Source organism: Mesoplodon bidens (genome assembly GCF_964165515.1).
Source record: "Mesoplodon bidens genome assembly, chromosome: 1".
Lineage (NCBI taxonomy): Eukaryota > Metazoa > Chordata > Mammalia > Artiodactyla > Ziphiidae > Mesoplodon > Mesoplodon bidens.
This window is the reverse complement of record NC_138176.1, coordinates 213415240-213436952: the sequence shown is the minus strand read 5'-3', so window position 1 is coordinate 213436952 and position 21713 is coordinate 213415240. Positions and strand designations below refer to the sequence as shown.

The 21713-nt window shown below is 41.4% G+C and overlaps 3 protein-coding genes across 6 annotated transcripts in view; 2 read left to right on the top strand and 1 right to left on the bottom strand.

Moving 5' to 3' along the window:
- Nucleotides 1-21713, bottom strand: part of DAPP1 (dual adaptor of phosphotyrosine and 3-phosphoinositides 1) — a 505976-nt gene that overhangs the window by 368832 nt on the left and 115431 nt on the right. The window lies entirely within an intron of this gene.
- H2AZ1 (H2A.Z variant histone 1) lies at nt 7625-9879 on the top strand. Its single transcript, XM_081240034.1, has 5 exons — nt 7625-7782; nt 8226-8303; nt 8592-8705; nt 9055-9184; nt 9440-9879. Exons 1-5 carry the CDS (start codon nt 7780-7782, stop codon nt 9499-9501), a joined length of 387 nt encoding a protein of 128 aa, XP_081096160.1. The 5' UTR covers nt 7625-7779; the 3' UTR covers nt 9502-9879.
- DNAJB14 (DnaJ heat shock protein family (Hsp40) member B14) overlaps nt 11291-21713 on the top strand; it is a 38275-nt gene continuing 27852 nt past the window's right edge. The window contains exon 1 of one of the 3 annotated variants that reach the window (XM_081230229.1): nt 11291-11605. In XM_081230229.1, the coding sequence (XP_081086355.1) occupies nt 11473-11605 (133 nt within the window). In that variant the 5' untranslated portion in view covers nt 11291-11472. The remainder of the gene's footprint in view (nt 11606-21713) is intronic. The other 2 variants (XM_081230230.1, XM_081230228.1) reach the window with 2 other exon arrangements.

Genomic DNA, 21713 nt, shown 5'->3' with positions numbered 1-21713 from the left:
TCGGTCTTTCAGGGCTCTGGTTATCGGCTTCATATTCTTCAATATATTTGTTCCAATGTTTATATACAAATCTGTAGCCCAGACAAATAAAGATCACGTCAGTGAAAAGGCGCTGTGTCCCACTTGCAAAATAGCCTCTGGATGTATGTGAAGCAAATGGAACGAAGGAGCCTATGACAGGTGCAATCTTATAAATGTCTGTATTTTTACATGAGCTATCATTCAAGGCAAAGTTTCAGCACCTAGGAGTGCCTTGAGGAGATTTGACCACCCCCAAGATATGCAGTCTGAATAAAAATGTGATGCTTTGTAAATGCAGTTTCAAGTCACATCCCCCAGTCTTTGAGGCAATCAGATTGCCACAGGCAACCAAAAGTAGAGCCTCAATATTCCAGATCCTATTCATTGAGAATTTGTCATTGGAAATGGAATTGAACTATAGTTTAAATCATCCATAAAGAATGTTTGTAAACCAACTTAATAGAGAACACAAAGTATAGAAATTTTCTAATATATATTTTAAAAGTTCTTGAGCTTTGATACATTTACAAATAAATAATGCTATTACAAATTCTTTTTCAAAGCAAATCTACTAGTATTTGTTCTTGGCAAAACTATTTCCTGGTCACTTGGAGTGTTATATATACATATGTAAAAGTATTATAAATTTTCTACATGTTTATTTTTATACATATCATATGGGTATTTATTTTCAAGTGCTCTATAATTCATAATATTCATTAACTTGAAAAAGTCCTTTCTGTAAAATTAGCAAAGTTTTACTACATTACAAAATCAGTGATGTGAAACAGGTTCCACATTATAATAATATACAGTAACACTTTTTCCTCTCCTTACAGATTTTTGTAAAATTCCTGAATTGTCAGCTTAGTTGGGAGAAAAAAATGACTTGTTTCATTTTTGAGAATTAAGACGAGTACACTGTTTTAATTTTAAAACAGGGAATACAAATCTAAACAAAGAGCCAGCATGTAAATTTCCATATACTGTAGTGAAATATGATAAATTACCTGGCCAGCTCTTGCCTAGACTTGTTGGACTAATCTGTTAATGGAGAAAGAGTTTGTCTCAGCCTGTTTCCTGCTGAGATTCTGAGCAGTAGAGAAGGCTTATTGAAGAAATTAATGACTATCTCACGAAACATCAGGACACTAGAAGGCAATGAAAACAGTATTCATCTACAAACACTGATGTCTTAAAAGTTGTTCAGTTAGAGATTGTATCTATTTCGTTTAAGACAGAGAGGATCACAGGTATGTATGGTCATGGGCACTAATCAAATCCTCTTCCGAAAAGGTTTTTAACTCGGAAGTACGAAGCAATAGAAAGAGCATAGGGAACTTACATCAGGTCCTTTTATCCCCGAATGTCCCCCTAAGTCTACTTCTTTATCTTTTAAAATGAAGATAAGCCATGATCATGTCTACCTCAGACATTTTTAGGTGGGAATTTGACCTCGAGGTCAAATTTTGACCTCGAGATCAAATTCCATAGAAAACTCATAAAGCGCCTTGTAAATGTACAGAATCATTAGGAAGTATTTTGAGCAATTGATCTTGCTTAATATCATGTCTCAAGTATCCTAAACGTAGTGACTCATTAATCATGTTCTGAAAGCCTTATCTACTCCTATAAGCAAAAGGATTGCTCTTTCTTTCTCTGCCTGCGTCCAGACTGTATGAAATCTCGATGAGAATAATTCTATAGCAAACTGGGAAAAACTCCTTAAAGCAGTTACAATAGTTAACAAGATGATTTTCAGATAGATTGTTAGCTGGATTAGTTAGCTTTCACCAGGTTATTCTGTGCTAAAACATAATTCCAAACAACCACTCCCACTCCTACATACACACACAAACATACATACCACACACCCAAAATGAAGTTGGGAAAGTCTAAGGGTGTGGAAAAACCTTTAGCTTCTTCTCTGAGCTATGTCCACCCAATTAAGAGGACTAGGGAGTCACTTTTATCTGTACAAGATTTTAACAATAGGTGTGATGACCACAACTTTTGTATGGTTTTGGCCCTGGGGCCAAAGTCTGCAGAGGGGTGTGAAGTATAAATTGCATGGTTTTAGACTCTTGCTTTTTTTTTTTTTTTTTGTGGTGCTCCCTTTCCTCCTCAGGATGAAGGTGGTATTTGGATTCCCACTAGTACTAAGATAGGAATGTGGAATTTCAAACTTACAGAGTTTAGCCAATGGGCTTTTCTCATTGCCTTATAACATTGGGCATAAATGATTTACTTAATATCCAAAAGTTTTGATAAAATGAGATTTAGTCTCAGAATTTGTGGCAACATCATCATCTTTGGTAAACAGAAGAGAGAGTAAAGATCAAACAGATTATTCTTTACCCAGAGCAACAATACACATGTGATGAACATCATCTTGCCAGATGTTGTAACTACAGGAGTTTTCTAGTTTAGTACAGAATCATTATGTCTACTGAGACACTACACTTTACTTCTCTGGATCTTTTTCTTTGGCTGCTCCTCAGCTTTCAATTGTATTCACTCTTTTCCTTGGTATTATCATCTGTGGTGTCAAGTTAATTAAAGAACCAGGTTATTAGATTGAGGTGGCTCTAATGCTATGGCAGCCTAAAATCTAAGCCTGTAAATGCCTCAGGGTTATGAAATCAAAACCCAAAGACAACCAATTGCTTTAAGCTATAGCCAGTCAAATTATTTCCTTTCTTTGCTTCCAGACCTTCTCTACAGAAGTCTCCCCGCCCCCCACCCCACACCTCCTGTTGGCAGAATGCTCCTAACCACTTCCAACTTGGCGCTGCCTGATTCCAACTGATTTTTGCTCAAATAAACTCTTAAAACTTTTAAATATGCCTCAGTTTATCTTTCAACAGTTCTGACATCATCACCTAATGTTTTTGTTGGGAACCCTTCTTGGGATATATCTTTGAAACTTCTTCTTTCAGAAGCTCCTGCTCTTATTGCCAACATACTTACTAGAAAATTCCACTTGAATTTCCCAAATGTCAACTTAAATATTTCAAAACTTTCCTGACTTTCCTCTTTTTTCTCTCCTCTGCCCATCCATGTCTACCCTTTTGGCATCCCCATTTCTATAGATGCTACTTCTTATCTTAGACCACCAATCTAAAAACCTGAGTATCTTCTTTCATGCCCTCTCTCATTTATCCATGTCCACTTCCTATACCTTCCTAAATGTCACACCTAGCTACTAAATCTTATTGAGTCTTCCTTTAAGATGTTTTACATCCTTGTCTTGGTTTCAGTGTTATACTGGTTTTAGGGTTTATACCTAAATGATATACATCAGGTTTACCAGCCTTCTAACAAAAATTTTCCCTTTTGTCATTTGCCTTGTACCCCATGCTAGATTAGTATCCTAAAATCAAGGAACCCCTTCTCAGAAATATTGATTGGTTTCTTAGTGCCTCAGGGTAAACTGTGCTATCTTTCCTTAAGATTTAGGGTGTTGACTTGCTGTAATGGTTAAGATCAGGTTCAGAAAGTGATAGACAATCCAAAATAAAAGTGGCTCAAACAAAATAGATGTAAAAGTTCAAAGAGATCCAGGGCAGGTTTGAAACTCCATAGTATCAAAGACTCTTGCTCATTCTATCTGATTTCCTTTATATGTGGCCTACATTGCCAAGTTTATTTCATGGTCCCAAATGGCTTTCCAACGTTGTCTTTATTCCAGTCAGTGAGAAGAAGAAATGGAAAAGAAAAGGGCTTGTCTCTTTTAAGGAAATTTCCTAGATCTTTTTTGTGCCTACAATTGCTGCTTACACCCTTTGGTCAAAACTTATTTCCACAGCCAAATGTACTTATATTCTGATGACCAACTGTCCCACTAAAAATTTGAAGATCCAGTACTGAGGAAGATGGGAAAAGAGACACAGGGTTATAACCAGGAATCACTGCCACACTTACCTTCTAACTGCTGCTTCCTGACGTTAACCTGTCATTCTAGTCAGTCTCTCCTCTTGTCCATTTAAACATAAATTCTTCAAGACACTTCAGCCCATGTTTTTTTCTGTCCTTCAAGCTAGAGGAACTGTCGATTTGGCAGCCAATCAGGTACTTATTTTGTAACAGCCTTAGAAATGTGGTCTTAATGATTAGAGCATTGTTTACATTTTCTTCCTGGTCTAATCCTCTCAGCTAGATGCAGGGAAGAAACTGAGCCTTATATATCCCATCTCCCAACTGCTATTGCTTGGCCTGTTGCCTGGCACATCGTACAATTTAATGGCTGTGTTCTAGTTTATCTAACAGGCTGAGAGCACCAAACTGGAATAGATCATATCTATTCCTTTATTAGGGAGGGATTATATATCATATGTTATGATGTACGGTATTGTATTCCATTTCAGTTGTATATATAAAGACAAAGAAGACAATACAATAATAAAAATGTGTTAAATGTCAATAACAGTCTTCTTGAAATTATGTTAAAAACATACGATAGGGACATTATTATGCAAGTGAATTTACAATTTAGCTGGAGGGATAAGTTATTAAATACCAATATAGGTGAAATATTATTTGGGAAAACAATATCAACACATAGACCCCCTCTCCCTACCCAGCAAATCCTAAAGATCAATAATAGACAAGGAAAGGATAATAGGAAAAGAAAAGACCCTCAATTTTTTAATTTTAAAATTAACAGCAAATTTCCAAAAATTTTGAGGACTGTTAACATACAGAAAAAATAACTTAGTGCTGTATTAAAAGAGATGTTGGGTCCCATGATCTTTGAATTGTTTTTCCTGAAATGGCAATGGATCAGGTAGAGTAGATTCAGCTGATCCTCTTTACTTATGCCCTGTATTTGTGAATTAAGTGTGTGAAATCTGTGGTCATGGGAAGTGTCTAACTGGGAAATTTGGAATTTAAATCCATGGTCCTTGTTTCATCAACACTGAGTTAAACACATAGGCTTCTTTTAACATAATCACACTTACGTGAAGAACTCAGGAGAAGTATGGCCTTTGTGCCACAATTATTAGTACATCACGTTAGAATATATGGAGCATATTCCTCACACTTCATGAAATCCTTTCACAATTCTATGAGGTTGGCTTATCTAGTGCTGTGAATCCCTCTATAAAAAATGAAGAAACTGTGGCTTTGAGTTCAACCTGGCTATATATATATGTGTATTACATGTATTAGTATAAACCCAAGTTTGTGGAGAGAGAAACCAAGAATATTAACATATTTTTACCATGCTGTTTCCAGGGCAGCAAAGCGAGTAGGAAATCTTCACAAAACTGCTGTGAAAAGTGTTGAAACTGATATTCTCCTGTTCTCCAAAGGATGAGGAAAACTATTGAAAGCATTAAACCAATTTTGCATTTTAGTTTGGATGTTGGATGACTTGGTTGCGTACACTTTGGGTAGGTTTCAGGCTTGCTGCTTTCATGTCAAAGGACAACAGTGCACTAGACAGGGAAAAAGATTTAGGAATCAAAGATACTTTATTTCTTCCCTCCCCAACATCCAGTGTAGAAGATACCATAGTTATCATCAAGGGCTTGCTGTGTGATAAACACGTTAGCACGTACATCACATACCTTCTCCTTTAATCTTTCAACAACCATGTGAAAATAGGTGTTACCATACCCTTTTCATAGAAGAGGAACTTGAAGCTCCAAAAAGTAACCAGGATGACACATTGAGAAGGAAGCAGAGCAGAATTCTTGTCTACCTGCTCCTGAGCTCATTCTCTTAGCCACTGTTCAGTGAGGCAACAGTGAATTCCTTTAGCTGGGCCTCATAGCAAAGAGTACATATATAGTCTCCAAACTGGAAAAGGTATTAATGTCGGTTTGTGAGTTATATATCAGGAAGCCTCAGTGGAGCTCAGGTTAACTATTACATCAGGTTTCATAGCTTTTTTTTTTTTTTTTTTTTGCGGTACGCGGGCCTCTCACTGCTGTGGCCTCTCCCGTTGCAGAGCACAGGCTCCGGACGCGCAGGCTCAGCGGCCATGGCTCACGGGCCCAGCCGCTCCGCGGCATGTGGGATCTTCCCGGACCGGGGCACGAACCCGTATCCCCTGCATCGGCAGGCGGACTCTCAACCACTGCACCACCAGGGAAGCCCCAGGTTTCATAGCTTTTAATGTCATTATATCAATTCAGTGGGAGAACTGATTAACTCTTGCTATTGATTACATCCTAAGAAATCTCAGTTGCAAGGGGAAGAAAATAAGAAGCCTTCGTGTCAAATTGTTGGGAATCTTGGAACTTAACTCCTAGAAATAGAGAGGTCCTCTAATTTGATAAAATCTTTCAAATTGAAACCTAAACTACAGTATTTAAAAGTACGTATTTCAAAATTTCTTGACGTCAGAAATACTGAAATATGTTTAAAATGTAATACACTATTAAAAACTATAAATATTAAAGATTTAGATCACTACTTTCTTCAAGCAGCTGGACATGTATACAGGTGTTATTAATCTATGAGTTGGAAGGCTAGGTAGCTGGCATTAGGATCGTACTGTGTGTGTACGGTACTATTTTTTAAGCCCACCATTTGCAATTGATTACACGGACCATCTGTAACTCTCTGTGAATCATGTTGGGAGTTACCCCACTGACATTTACCGAACATTTGTCATGTAGCAAACTGTTTAGCATACAAGTTGACACATAATAGCTTTGAGGTTTCACTAAATCAACTTTAGACACCAGGCTATAGGTACAACCCATTGACATGTAATTTCGTGAAAAACATGGCTTATGATTTAAGAAAAGATAACCGCCTCACCCCAAGCCCTCTATGGGTAGATCAAAACGTCTTTTGTGACCAACGAGGTGACTTTGCTTCACTGATTTTCCTGTGAAACTATCCCGTTGGGGTGGGGTAGGGGAGGTAGGGGAGTCACAAGTCGTGAGGAAAGAAGAGTAGGGACATTCAGCTGAAAATGAAGTGGCAACAGTGGGTCGCGATCAGTCGGTGGCTCCGGACTCGCCTAGGGGGAAGGAACGCGGCATCACTATCAAGGCTGTGGTTCGCGATGAACTCGGGGCTCCTCTCACTGGACGCGTTCGCGCCACCTGTCAGACCGGAGGAGCCGCAGGGATGCAGAGGGGACGGGGGAGGAGGGTACCCCGGGCCCCGGAAGAAGGATGATGACTGGTGGGTCTCCGCCTGCGAGGTGCTCTTGCGGGGGGGGCAGGGCGGGAAGGAGGGCGCGCTAGACCCCGCGGAGACTTCACGTGGTCTCTGGAACCAGGCTAAGAGACGAAGGCAGAGCGGGTGACAGGGCGGGGAGGGGGGCGGTGCTCGGTACTGCGTGCCCCTCCCCTAAGCTTCTCAGCCCCTCCTCCCAGACATGTGACCACAGCCGGCGGGTCCCCTTGCTCCCGCAGCGTAGCTCGCTCTGTTTCTTCCCTCCCGCCGCCGTGCCCTTCTTCTCCCCAGTTCCCATCCCTCCGCCCTCCCCCACCACCTTCCCCACGCCCCAATAGCGGCTCGAGCTGCGAAGCGCCCGCCCCTCCTCCCTTTTCTTCGCTTGCTCATTGGCTGGGGCTTCAAGGACGAGTCCCGAGGGCGGGTAGCAGCCATTGGTGGGATGAGCAATCCGAGTTCCCGGATGAGGGAACATTCTGCAGTATAAAGGGAGCGGGGAAGGCGGGAGACAGCGCAGTTTGAATCGCGGTGCGAAGAAGGAGTAGGCGGCAGGTTCTCGCTGGGTATTTGACTAGTCCTCTCTCTGCCTTGCTTGTTTGAGCTTCAGCAGAATTTGAAATGGTAAACTTGGTGGAGGCACTCGAAGACTCCGCGGGTTTTTGCCGGCGGGAGAAAAACCCGTTACAAACGGAGATGGGGTTGAAGCGGCAACGGCTGGGAACGCGCGGAGACAGGATTTGGAAGAGCGGGGGGAGGTGTTTTGTCGGCGGCGAGCGGAGCAGCCTCCGATCTCGCGGCGGGCGGCGACGGTTGGGTGGCGCGCGCAGCGCCGCTGGGGGCCGGCGGGCGGCGAGCGGGTGGACGGCGGCGCGCGGCCGCGGCGGGCGCGCAGCGCGGGTCGGGCGGGCGGGGTCGCCCTTGCGGCGCGCGGCGGGCCGAAGACCCCGGCTGGGCACGGGGCCGCGCTCGCGCCCGGGCCGCGCCGCGGTGGGGGAGGGGCGCGCCGCCCTGGTAATCCTATATTCTGCGTTCCTTCTTCGCTCGCGGGCGTGTGCGCGCCGCAGGCTGGCGGTAAGGCTGGGAAGGACTCCGGAAAGGCCAAGACAAAGGCGGTTTCCCGCTCGCAGAGAGCCGGTTTGCAGGTCAGTGGTGGTTCGTGCAGTCTGGGAATCGTGGCGTTTTTCTTTCCTTTTCCTCTCTTGTTTACTTACCATCACTCTAGATGAGCGTTTCGTCTTTGCGTGGGTGATGGTGTCGCGACTTGGTTTACCGATACAATAAATATCAGGGAGGGGGGCGATCACGTGTGTGGGTGCTGGGGCGCGTTGCTGCACCAGCGTCCGTTCCCCTTGCTTTGGCGCGCGTATAATTTTACCATCTTTGGCCCGTCTACCTTTGTGCATTTATGTTTGTGTATGCTAAAAATAAAGTTCCCGGTGGGCCGTATTCATCGACACCTGAAATCTAGGACGACCAGCCATGGACGTGTGGGCGCGACTGCCGCTGTGTACAGCGCAGCCATCCTGGAGTACCTCACCGCAGAGGTAAATGGGTGTAAGCCTATAATCTGGGAAAGATTGGGGGGGTGGGTGAGGGGAGGCGGCGGGAGGGAAGGAGGAAAGTGATGCAAGAAAACTCCCAGGCTCTAAACGCGGCGAGAAGCTTCTGACAACGCTAGAGGGGGCTGGTGTTCACGATGGGCTCCTGCTGGGCTTGAGTTTGCGGCTTCAGGAAATAAAATTGCGTGCCCCCTTTATAGCTTTTGCGTATCTTGCCGTTCAGGTAGTGGGGGAGATGACACTTGGTAGATACACGTTCATGAGGCTTTGATTCTTGTCAGGATCTTGAAGATAAGGAAAGCGGGAAGGAAATTGATTACATTCTGTCTTCTAGGTACTTGAATTGGCAGGAAATGCATCAAAAGACTTGAAGGTAAAACGTATTACCCCTCGTCACTTGCAACTTGCTATTCGTGGAGATGAAGAATTGGACTCTCTCATCAAGGCTACAATTGCTGGTGGTGGTATGTAAATACTAAAATTTTAATTTCTTTAGAGAAAAGAATTCTTTGCTTTAATTCCCACTAGTAATTTTCAGTCTAGAAGACACAGTATAGTTTCAGTGATCTGTAGTGTGGTTGTATCATGAACTTTGATATCTGTATGTACTTCTGAATTTTTACTCCGCACACTTCGGTCTCACATTTAAAGACGTCTTCCAAGTTGAACATTAAACTCTCTTGGTTTTAAAGTACTATGTTATTTTATCCTTCTTCCAGGTGTCATTCCACACATCCACAAATCTCTGATTGGGAAGAAAGGACAACAGAAGACTGTCTAAAGGATGCCTGGATTCCTTATTATCTCAGGACTCTAAATACTCTTAACAGCTGTCCAGTGTTGGTGATTCCAGTGGACTGTATCTCTGTGAAAAACACAATTTTGCCTTTTTGTAATTCTATTTGAGCAAGTTGGAAGTTTAATGAGCTTTCCAACCAACCAAATTTCTGCATTCGAGTCTTAACCATATTTAAGTGTTACTGTGGCTTCAAAGAAGCTATTGATTCTGAAGTAGTGGGTTTTGATTGAGTTGACTGTTTTTAAAAAACTGTTTGGATTTTAATTGTGATGCAGAAGTTATAGTAACAAACATTTGGTTTTGTACAGACATTATTTCCACTCCGGTGGATAAGCTCAATAAAGGTCATATCCCAAACTAGTTGTGTATAAAATCTGCTTGATTATAATAGGAACAGCTTTGTTTTGAATAGGTATCTTATCCAGCAATAACCTAAGCACGTTTCTTTCCTTGAAATTAAACTGTTAATTCTGTACATCAGAGTCAGAAGGCACAAGTATAATTTTTTTTTACTACTACGTAATGAACTATTAAAGGTTTTAACACTTCAGCAGGAGCCGGAACATGGGACACGTTGCTGTTTTCTAGGTTAAGTTTGACCATCGCCGTTTGTGAGCTGTGTTTGCTGTTGGTGACGGCAGCACTACGCCGGAGGAGTGTGGTGGAGCTGGGTGGGAGAGGTGGGGAGCAGGCAGGGAAGTCCTGTACGTAGCTACCTCCACGGAAGGAGCTTCCAGTGTAGACTGAGAATAGTGTTTTCTGTGTGCTGCAGGCTGTTTTGAAGGCTCCTTGAATTAAACTGTTCAATACACGGTAACATCTCTGGGGGACGTGCTATTCCCCTTTTACAGAGGGGAATCAGGATTTCTATGAAAGTCCTGAGTTCATATTTGCTGGCATGGCTAACAATATCTACTGAGCATTGTGTGAAAATGGTTATTTTGTAGTACGGATCATTTCGACACTTGGTTCCTGGCAAGTTCTTAATTTTTGAAATTTGGAAGAGGACATTACCAAGCAAAAAGTGGGCCCTTTCCCTTCACCGAGGAGACCAACAGGACATGGTACATCATTTCACAAGGGGTGATGTTAAAATGGGAGAAGGGAGAATACCCAACAAGTTAACTTATGTGATGGTAATACGCTCCCAAAGAGCTGATTTCCGCCCTTTTTTGGTCATGAAGCCTTATTAGGGTTGTGGTTTTCACCAGAATAAGTGCAAACTACAAATTATGTGTTTGCTTTGTACCTCTTGGATGTACTAAGTTTAGTGGCATCTGGGTCAGAAAAATGGTGTATCGCTGAAATACGGCAATGAAACAGGAGTGAGGGTCAAACGAAGCTCTCCTGGGCTACCTGAACACCTGTGCCGGAAGCGCGGTCCTCACCTGACGGACTCCTCCCGAGGCTGGGGGCCCAGAGGCGGGGCCTTCGATCCCTGGGAATCTTCCCGAAAACGGACGTCCCCACCCCGACCCGTCGCCTGGCCGCTATAGGAAGGCGGCCTGCCGCCCGAGCGGGCCGCCCCGGGAGGTCAGGGGGCATGGCACTGCCGCTGCGGGCGGCCGGGTCCCCGCCTCGTCGGAATCCCCCCGGCGGGCAGCCGGCCCGTTATCGCCCGCACCTCCGGCCCCCAGGTCGGTCGGCCCCTAGCCGGGCCGCGCCAGGCAGGGACCGCCGAGTCGGCTCAGGCGGTCGGGCCCGGGAGGTCAGTCCGGGGACCGGGAGGGATGCGGCTCGAGCCGTAGCGGCCCGCGGGGGGCGGGGAGGCCGCGGAGAGGAGGCGGAGCCGTGAGCCCGCCAGCGCGCCCGGGCCCCGCCGCCGCGGTCGCCTGCGCTCCTCCCCGCTCGCCTCCGCACGCCCCCAACCCCGGCCGGCCTCCCCTCCTCGGCGACGGCGGCTTCCGCCTCTCGTCGCTGCGCTCCCGCAGGAAACGGAAGAAGGCACAAGCCATGGAGGGGAACCGGGATGAGGCGGAGAAATGTGTCGAGATCGCCCGGGAGGCCCTGAACGCCGGCAACCGCGAGAAGGCCCAGCGCTTCCTGCAGAAGGCCGAGAAGCTCTACCCACTGCCCTCGGCGCGCGGTGAGGCCCTCGGTCCCCTTCTTCCCCGGCCGGTCCCCGGGCCGCCGCGCAGTCCGCCCCCGCCCCACCATCGCCCCTCTGGGAGCCGCGGGGCCCCTGGGCCCCACGACCCCGCCTGCCCGCCCCCCCGGACGGTCCTCCCTGACACACCCCCGCCCCGGCCCTGACCGACCCAGCCGGGCCTGCTGTGGACCGCCCGAGACTCCCTCCGCGCCAGCTTGCCTGCGATATGCCGGCTCTCAGCCGGCAGGCGAGAGTTGCCGGTTCCCCGGTCGGTTTTCGTAAATGTCCAGCTGTCATTCTTCCAGGAGATTCGTCTGGTCCTGTCTCATCAGAGTGGGGCTTTATATCTGGGTGTGTGGGTGTGTGTCCCCCTCCCTCCTCATCTTCACCCCCAAATAAGGTCTAGGCCCCTAATGAAGTGAGAGGAACGGGGAACTCGGTGGTTAATGTACAGGTCCCTGGTTCCACCGCCTCTGGGGTAGGAAACACTGTTGCCAAAGCAAACGTTTTCGAACACCTGAGATGACATTGCTTTTCCGAGAGAGAGTTCTTTAGAAGAGAGGAGCGCAAGAATGGTAGAGTCAGGACTGATTTGCTAAGTAGTATCCGATTCGATAGCACCATAATTATCGGCAAATGAGGCACATGTTTAGGAATAGAGTACTGGACTTCCTTTAGTCGAAGTCCTGTTCTTGTCCTGCTTTCTAGGCTATAAAGTAATTATAGCCAGCATGTATTGAGCGCTACAAAGTGTCTAGTGTTTTACATGAATTGTTTCATTTACTCCCCAGAACAATCCTAGGATTCATTTAACCAGGTTTACTCATATGGAAACAGACTTTTGGTGAATGAATGAATGAGTAAATGAATGAAAATAACTTACCCAAGGTCAGACAGTAATTAGTAGCAAAGTCAGAATACTACTTGAGCTCTCTAGCTCCAGAAGGCCCTTCACCACTACACTACACTAATTTTTTTAAGAAAAAAATTATCAGTAAGTCAGTAAGAATGTGGGGAGACCTGTTTCATTCTGTTGTTTTCTTAATTTTTTTCTACATTGTTAAAGCCCTTGCATTCTGTACTTTTCTCTATCCTTTTCATTACACTGCTTTTAAGTACTGTACCAGGAAGGACAGGAGAGGGAAATGAAAGAGAAGTTAGTGATTTTTTGTTTTTAATGTGGCAAAAACACAACAAAATTTACCAACTTAACCATTTTTAAGTGTATAGTTCAGTCGTGTTAACCATTTTCACATTGTGGTACAACAGATCTCCAAAATTTTGTCTTACAAAACTAAAACTATGCCAATTAAACGATTCCCCATTTCCCTACCCACCCAGCCCCTGGCAACCACCACTGTAATTTCATTTAAAAATTTGGCTACTATAGATAACTTATATAAGTGGAATTATATAGTACTTGCCTTTTTTGACTGGCTTATTTTACTTAGCATAGTGTCCCTGAAGTTCATCCATGTTGTAGCATAAATATAACAGGAGTTCCTTTTTGAAGGCTGTGTAATATTCCATTGCATATATATGCACCACATTTTCAGTATCCATTCATCATCTCTAATAGATTGTAGCTTCCATATCTTAGCTACTGTGAATAATGCTGCTATGAACATGGGTGTGCAAATACCTCCTTGTGATCCTGCTTTCACTTCTTTTGGATATATACCCAGAAATGGAATTGCTGGATCATATTGGTAATTCTGTTTTCACTTTTTTTGAGGAACTGCCATACTGTTTTCCATTGCAGTTAACGCCATTTTACATTCCTAACAACAGTGCACAAGAGTTCCAGTTTCTCCACATCCTCACCAACACTGGTTATTTTCTGTTTGTTTGCATTTTGGTTTTTGATAGTAGCCATCCTGGCAAGTGTGTGGTGATATCTCATTGTGGTTTTGATTTGCATTTCTCTAACAATTAGTGATGTTGAGCATCTTTTTATTTGCTTCTTGGCCATTTTTATATCATTTTTTGAGAAATATCAAGTCCTTTGCCCATTTTTAAATTAGGTTATTTTTTTGTTGTCGAGTTGTAGGAGTTCTTTATATATTCTAGATATTAACTCCTTATCAGATATGTGATTTGCAGATTTTTTTCTCCCATTTTGTAGGTTGTCTTTCATTCTGTTGTTTCCTTTGATGTACAGGAGTTTTTTAAGTTTGATATAGGGCCATTTGTCTATTTTTGCTTTTATTGCCTGTGCTTTTGGTCTCATATCCAAGAAATCATTGCCCAGAGTTAAAATTTTTTGAATTTCTCAACTGTATGAACACATGATTTCATTTAGTCATTGTCTAGTCTTAGAGGGACAGTTTTAACATTGAGCATGTAACCACTCGAGACAGAATACCTTGGCTTTTGAAGCCTTGCCCAAAACTAGCTTGTAACTTTAATCTTGGGCAAGTTAGATAACCTTTCTAGCTTTTAGCATTTTTGTCTGCAAAATGGGACAATAAGGTACCGATTTCATAGGGCTACTATGAGAATTAAATGAGTTAATACATGGAAGGCATTTAACAGCACTCAATTATTTTGGTATCACTTCCATTTAACAAGTGTGAGGCTTTGAGAATTTTTAAACTTGTAGTCTGTAATTCTATCATACAAGCAACTTGAATCAATCTGCTAATACTAAAGATACTGTAAGATATCAAAGCACAGCACGTTGCTCTTAAAGTCATGAACATAGGGAAAGTTAAGAAAATAACAGTGAGAGTTAATAGTACAATGTATTGTACGGCAATATGTGATTACCAAATAAAGTGGTTGATTACAGTTGTGGTGTAGTCTGAAGACCTTATTCAGGTGCAGACTTTGCCTCTGACAGCTTTGTAACCAGGGATGAGTTGCTTAATGTTGCCAGGCCTTGTTTAGTTATGAGTAAAAGGAAGATTTCATCACAGGGCCCATGTGAACATTAGCTAAGTCACGTGCAAATACTTAAAGTGTATTTTACATAGAATGTTCTCAGAAGATGTTTATTAGAATAATTTAAGAATTCAGGGGAGGGAAAGATCTAGAACATTTGTATAAGTTCCTGATAAAGTATTTAGTGTAGAAGGGAATTGAAGCTATTGGTTAAAATGGAATTAAAAATTTTTATACCTGAATTTCACCTATTCTAGACTACCCTCAAATCCTTATAACTCAGAGTTTTGGTGAATGTGTTTTCATGATAAGATAGGCAAAATAAAACATTGCATTTTGATTTCTCTTATTTTTATACAGTGAATGAGAAGATGTAAGACTAAGTTCTAGCTAAATTCCAGAATTTTTGTCCTCTTTACATTTTATTCTTGCCCGGTGAGAAGTCTGATTGATAAACCACTTTAAAAAACTGGCAGGAGTTTCCCTTGAGGAAAAGCATCTTCAAATGAGTCTAGGACATTGTTGCTTTCTAAGTATTTAGTTGAGAATATTATTTTACAGTTTATTTATTGCAGTGGACTTCTAAGCAAATTGAATTTTACAGCTTTCAAATATTTTCATACTGTGAATTTGGTTTATGTTTGAAAGGATTGATATATGTATATGTCTTCTACATAGGACATATAAATATTCTGGAAAAGTAATGTCAACATGTGAAAGTAAATTACATTTTAGTTTCTTAAACTGTATATTTATTGGATTATTGATATGTTTTGGAGTTTTACAGAGATACAGTCTCACTGTTTTAATTCTTTACATTGGTATTTTAATACTTTAGTGTTTCATACTAATTGGCAGGCAGTTTGAAGTATAGATTTTTTTTTTTCAGAGAAAAGCAATTTAATTTTTGCAAGTAATTTGAACCAAATGGCAGCCTCCAGCTTCAAAAAAGGCCATCCTGTGTCTACTTTATTGAATGGATAACTCACGTATAATTTGCAGCATCTATCTGCACAATAGCAATTAAAATAGTCCTCTTTTTATTTTTCCCCTCAGATGAGACATATGTGTGTAGATTTTTCTTCTTTTTTTTTGCTGCATTATTTTTAATTTTAAATCTGATAAAAAACTCAAAGTTCTGACCCCCTTTGTCACACTTAAATTGGTAAAATAAAGCTTTTAAAACTGTCATTTCACATCTGGAGTATTATCCAGCCTATTCCTTTCAAGGCAATTCTGTTTTCTTCTGTTTCTGACTTAATCAAAATGTAGTGACAAGTGTAAATTATACATTCAGAACAGTTATTTTGATAGCACCAAGTGTTATAAAATGATCTCCAAATTTCAGCTAATAACCAAACTATTTCAGACATTATAGTTGAAGAAAGAATACTGAATTTGGTTTGAACCTTAATTTAATGGTTTTGTGCCCCTACATCCATAACTGTCTTTCTGATCCTCAATTTCCTCATCTATAAAATGGGGATATATTTATTCAACAAATATTTACTGAATCCATACTTCTTTGTGGCAGGCACTGTTCTAGGAACTAGGGAGTCAGTGAACAATAAGACAGAGTTCTTTTCCTCTGGGAGCTTACATTCTAGAAGAATGAAATAGGAAGTATCTGCTGGACACAAAAATGGCTCAATTCCTGTCATTCCCCTTCCCTTTCCTGGGCCGCAGTTTTATCTGTAGTCTTCACAGGATTATTATAAGGTTATTTTATTAACAGCTATAAGAATTTCGTGTATTACTATTGAATACTATGGCAAAAGTATTTGGATGGTGCCTTGGAGTTAACAATATAGTATTCGTCTCTTTTCTGTCATTTTTTAGTTACCTATTTAAGCATAAAATAATTACCTTAAGTTAGGATTAATCTCTGTTTGGATTCAACTACTCATTCCCTTCTTAGTTAACATGTAGTTCTCCTTGCCTTGCATTTATTCCTTGTATTATTTATGTATATGGTTGTTCCTCTCCTGCTGTCAGGAGCTATTTTAATGTTAATCATCTTTTCTACTCATAGGGTGTCTAACAGTGTTTTGCATATACTTGTGGCATCTGTAAAGCCTAGATTTTCTGGAATAGTACTTGTTTATATAATTTTATTCCCTTATCAATGAAGACAATTTGTTAAATAAATAAATGAAAAAGTTATAGCTGTAAGCCTTTTCATGGTAATATATTCACAAATGAAGTTTTTCCATAATCGGACAAGTGTGCAAAAATGTATGTATAAGGGTTGTCACTGTAGCAAAAATTTGGAAAGAGTCCATCAGTGGGAATTGATTAAATAAATTGCATTGCATTCATATACTATGCACCTATTAAAAACGATGATGTGCCTCAGTAATTTTCCATCCACTGACCCACCTCACCCTGCTTATTGGCTACAAATTCCCAGCTGCCTTAATGAATTCAGAGTTCAGCCTGCTCTCTCTCCCCTATTGCAATAGTTCTGAATAAGGTCTTAAAAAATAAAGATGATGTGGACCTAGATTTATTGTCTAAAGTGATATATACATTGAATTATGAATTTAATAAAGGCAGGCTACAATCATTTGTAGATTATTCTCATTTTGTTTCAGAATATATGAGAAGCTAGACAGCTAGCCAACTAGAGTAACTAGAGTTAAATATACCAAAATGGTTGAGTGATTTTTTTTCTTGTGTGGGATTTATAAGTGATCTTCACTTTGTTATGTCTTTTTTAATGAGCTGAACAACATTACTTTTATAATCACACAAATAAATGCTATTTCCAGTTTGTGAGGAGGAAAGAAAAAATCCTTTTTTCAAGTCATGTGTTCTTATTTTAGGTTTTATTAGTGATGGACATTATATATAACAGGTGTGCCTTATGAAATAAAAACAGATCTTGGTTTTTCACTTTTAGATTATCCACATAACCATTTTTAATACTATATTTACTTTTCCACTGGTCCTTAATACGGAGTATACTTAAAGTAAGTACAAATTACATTAAAACCACAAGCAAAGCTGTTTGTCTGGAAAGTGAACACATAAAATAAGGTTGCATAGTTTTAAAACCAAAAGTAAATGTAATCTGGTTTATAAGTACTGTATCTGCCCAACTAATGTTTGTAATACTGCACATTATTGTAGTAACTGAGATCTCATATGATAGCTAAGACATTTAATAAATCAGAAAAGGCCAATGTGTTCTAAATTCTGGCAGTATTTGAACTGAATCCCTTACCTTCTCAGGCATTGGTTCCAGTGATTGTTAATCCAGAAAACCTTGCTGATTCCATTTTTAAGATGATAAAACTGGATAGTGAGACCCAGAGGTAATGGAACTTGTCCAAATTTTTACTCTTCTGGAGCCAAAGAGTGCTTGGCATGAGTGCATGTATACACACAGCCATTGTGAAGCACAGCTCCTATGCATGAAATTGTAGAAAGATTTTCAGTATCATAATAACTTGAAAATTTAAAGCAACTGTATGATCCCACTTTAACAATATCTAGCATCTAGCTGTTAACATGGAAGATGTCCATGAGAGAATGTGTTTGTGCTAAGAATGAAAGGGAATGTACAGATAACTTCTACTTAACATGCATAGGGACTTTGTGGCCACCTGCAAATAGAAACACACATAACCACGTTCACATCTGGCTTTAACAAGCTTTAAAAAATAATTTTTTCTTTTATTGGCTGAAATACTTCTATAAAGAGACACTTTCCCCTCACCTGTCTTAGGGTTACACAGTGGTGCAGTTCATATAGGGAAGGCAGGGTATGATAAGTGCTTGACTGCTTTTATCAGTTTTCAAGAAAAGGAGTTTCCTTCTTTTTTCCAAAGGCAGATAATATTATTTTTCAGATCTGGCCAGTGGGAACACCTTTAGGTTAGCTCCTGAGTCCTACAGACACATTCGCAATAGTCTTTAATAGTTTCCTTTCTCTGGTATAACAGAAAGTTTCAGGTTCCTCTTATATATTCCCTATACTAGACCTGGAATCAACCATATCTCCAGTAAGCCCTGGTTTCTTTTAGTGGAAAATGGTGTTTCAGTATCACAATCTGATACTAAGGATGCTGTAGCTTGGGCTTCCCTGGTGGTGCAGTGGTTGAGAGTCCGCCTGCCGATGCAGGGGACACAGGTTCATGCCTCGGTCTGGGAAGATCCCACATGCCGCGGAGCGGCTAAGCCCGTGAGCCAGGGCCGCTGAGCCTGCGCATCCGGAGCCTGTGCTCCGCAATGGGAGAGGCCACGACAGTGAGAGGCCCGCGTACCGCACAAAAAAAAAAAAAAAAAAAAAAAGGATGCTGTGTTCTAATAGATTGTTCATTGTTTCTGAGCCTTTTCAGTGTACAGACTAGGGAATTTTTTTTTTAAGCTAAACAGCTTAATAAGTTTATACTAGTAAGTCCAATTCAAGTTAAGCACTTTGGGATGTTTAAACTTTTCTCACTTCTATTTCTATTTTTTTCCTTCCACAGTAGTAATCCTGGTTTTCAAGGCCATGGCAAATGATAGACTATGTCATGGTTATTTATTTGCTTATGCCACATCATATGCATAATAGTTTCAGTGTAATATTACCAATACTACCTCGCTGATAAAAATTACTGAAAACAGCTATATTTTCTTTTCTTATACTCTCTCTATTTTCCCTCCATATTTTAGCTTTTTTAAAATTCTGAAATACTTTCCAAATTATAGAAAAGTCTTAAAAATAGTGTAGACTTCCCTATGTACATTTCACTCAGGCTTCCTATTTGATAAAATTTTACTGCATTTGCTTTATCGTGCCCTCCCTCTCTCTCCCTGCTATCTCTCCCCCACCCACACACATACACAATTTGTTCTTATTATATTTTTTCCTGAACCAATTAAGAGTAAGTTGTAGACATGATGTCCTGTTACCCCTAAATAATTCAGTGTATGTTTTTTAAGACATGGACACTCTTACATAACAACAGTATAACCATCAGATTCATGAAATTAATGCATGTTCTTCATTCAAATTCTGCCAGTTCTCCCAGTTATGTTTTTGATAGCAAAAAGGACATATGTTGCATTTATTTGGCATATTTTGTTCTCTAGATATCTTTTTTCTTCTTTTTTTAATTTTTATTTTATTTGTTTTTGTTTTTGCTTTTGTTTTTTGCGGTATGCGGGCCTCTCACTGTTGTGGCCTCTCCCGTTGCAGAGCACAGGCTCCGGACGCGCAGGCTCAGCGGCCATGGCTCACGGGCCCAGCCGCTCCGCGGCATGTGGGATCTTCCCGGACCAGGGCACGAACCCGTGTCCCCTGCATCGGCAGGCGGACGCTCAACCACTGCGCCACCAGGGAAGCCCAATTTTTATTTTATATTGGAGTATAGTTGACTAACAATTGCTTGTTTAATCAAACAATTAACAATGTTATGTTAGTTTCCGGTGTAGAGCAGTGATTTAGTTATACATATACGTGTATCTATGCTTTTTTCAAATTCTTTTCCCATTTAGGTTATTTCAGAGTACTGAGCAGAGTTCCCTGTGCTATGCAGTAGGTCCTTGTTGGTGATCTATTCTAAATATAGCCGTGTGTACGTGTCAATCCCAAACTCTCAATCCATCCCTCCCCAACCCCAGCCCCTCATAACCAAACCATAAGTTCATTCTCTAAGTCTGTGAGTTTGTTTCTGTTTTGTAAATAAGCTCATTTGTATCATCTTTTTTTGATTTCACATGTAAGCGATATCACATGATATTTGTCTTTCTCTGTCTGACTTACTTCACTTAGTATGATAATCTCCAGGTACATCCATGTTGCTGCAAATGACATTACTTCATTCTTTTTTAATGGCTGAGTAATATTCCATTGTATATATGTACCACGTCTTCTTTATCCATTCATCTATCAATGTACATTTAGGTTGCTTCCATGTCTTGGCTATTGTAAACAGTGCTGCAATGAACACTGGGGTGCATGTATCCTTTTGAACCATGTTTTTCTCTGGATATATGCCCAGGAGTGGGAGTGGGATTGCTGGATCATAGGGTAGCTCTATTATTAGTTTCTTGAGGAACCTCCATACTGTTCTCCATAGCAGCTGTACCAATTTACATCCCCTCTCTTTTCCTTCTTTTTTTTTTTTGTGGTACACGGGCCTCTCACTGTTGTGGCCTCTCCTATTGCAGAGCACAGGCTCCGGACGCGCAGGCTCAGCGGCCCTGGCTCACGGGCCCAGCCGCTCCGCGGCATGTGGGATCTTCCCGGACCGGGGCACGAACCCATGTCCCCTGCATCGGCAGGCGGACTCTCAACCACTGCGCCACCAGGGAAGCCCTCTTTTCTTTCTTGATCTTGGCATTTTTGATGAGTGCAGACCAGATATTTTATAGAATTTCCCTCAATTTGGGTTTGGCTGACATTTCCTCATATGAATCTTTGGCAGGCATACCATGTTCTTAGTGTAACTTATCAGGAGACATGTTATGTTGATTTGGTCCTTACTGGTGAGGTTAACTTTGATCACTTGGTGAAGTTGGTGATTACCAGGTTTCTCCACTCTAAACTTACTTTTTCCCCCCCTCTTGTAATTAATAAATTTTGTGGGAAAATACTTTGAAACTGTAAATGTCCTGTTCCACAACAAACTTTCACTAACTCCTTTTAGCATCCATTGATGATTCTTTCCAGAATAAATTTCTGATGGTTGCCACATGTTGGTTTTTTTATTCCATTATTTCTTCTGCAGTTTATTAGTTGGCACTCAACTTTATTTATTAGTATGGATTCATGGATTCCTATTTAATCCATTATTATTGTTATTCATTTTGATGCTCAGATTGCCTCAGATTTAGTCAGTAGGAGCCCCTTCAAGCTGGCTGCTATGTCTTTTTGACATGTCGTCATCATTCTTTGAACTTCCTTCCTTTCTGGCACAAAAAAGTTTGCAGGCTTACTTTTTACTTTCTCTGCCCTGGGAATCAGTTCTCTCCCCAGGAGTCCTGATTCTTTTTAGTGGATAATGGTACTTAGAAACTAAGATATAGACACTTGATAAGCTCGTTGCTACAGGTATGTCATTGCCTCTAGGTCCTCTTGGTAGAGCTAAGAAATATATGTATGGGGACTTCCTCGTGGCACAGTGGTTAAGAATCCACCTGCCAATGCAGGGGACATGGGTTTGAGCCCTTGTCTGGGAAGATCCCACATGCTGTGGAGCAACTAAGCCCATGCACCACAACTACTGAG

What these genes read in the sequence shown, in the direction of transcription:
- H2AZ1 (XM_081240034.1), top strand. An exon ending in CGCAGAGAGCCGGTTTGCAG is followed by an intron (nt 8,304 to 8,591) that starts GTCAGTGGTGGT and finishes CTAAAAATAAAG; the next exon opens with TTCCCGGTGGGCCGTATTCA. An exon ending in GGCTACAATTGCTGGTGGTG is followed by an intron (nt 9,185 to 9,439) that starts GTATGTAAATAC and finishes TCCTTCTTCCAG; the next exon opens with GTGTCATTCCACACATCCAC.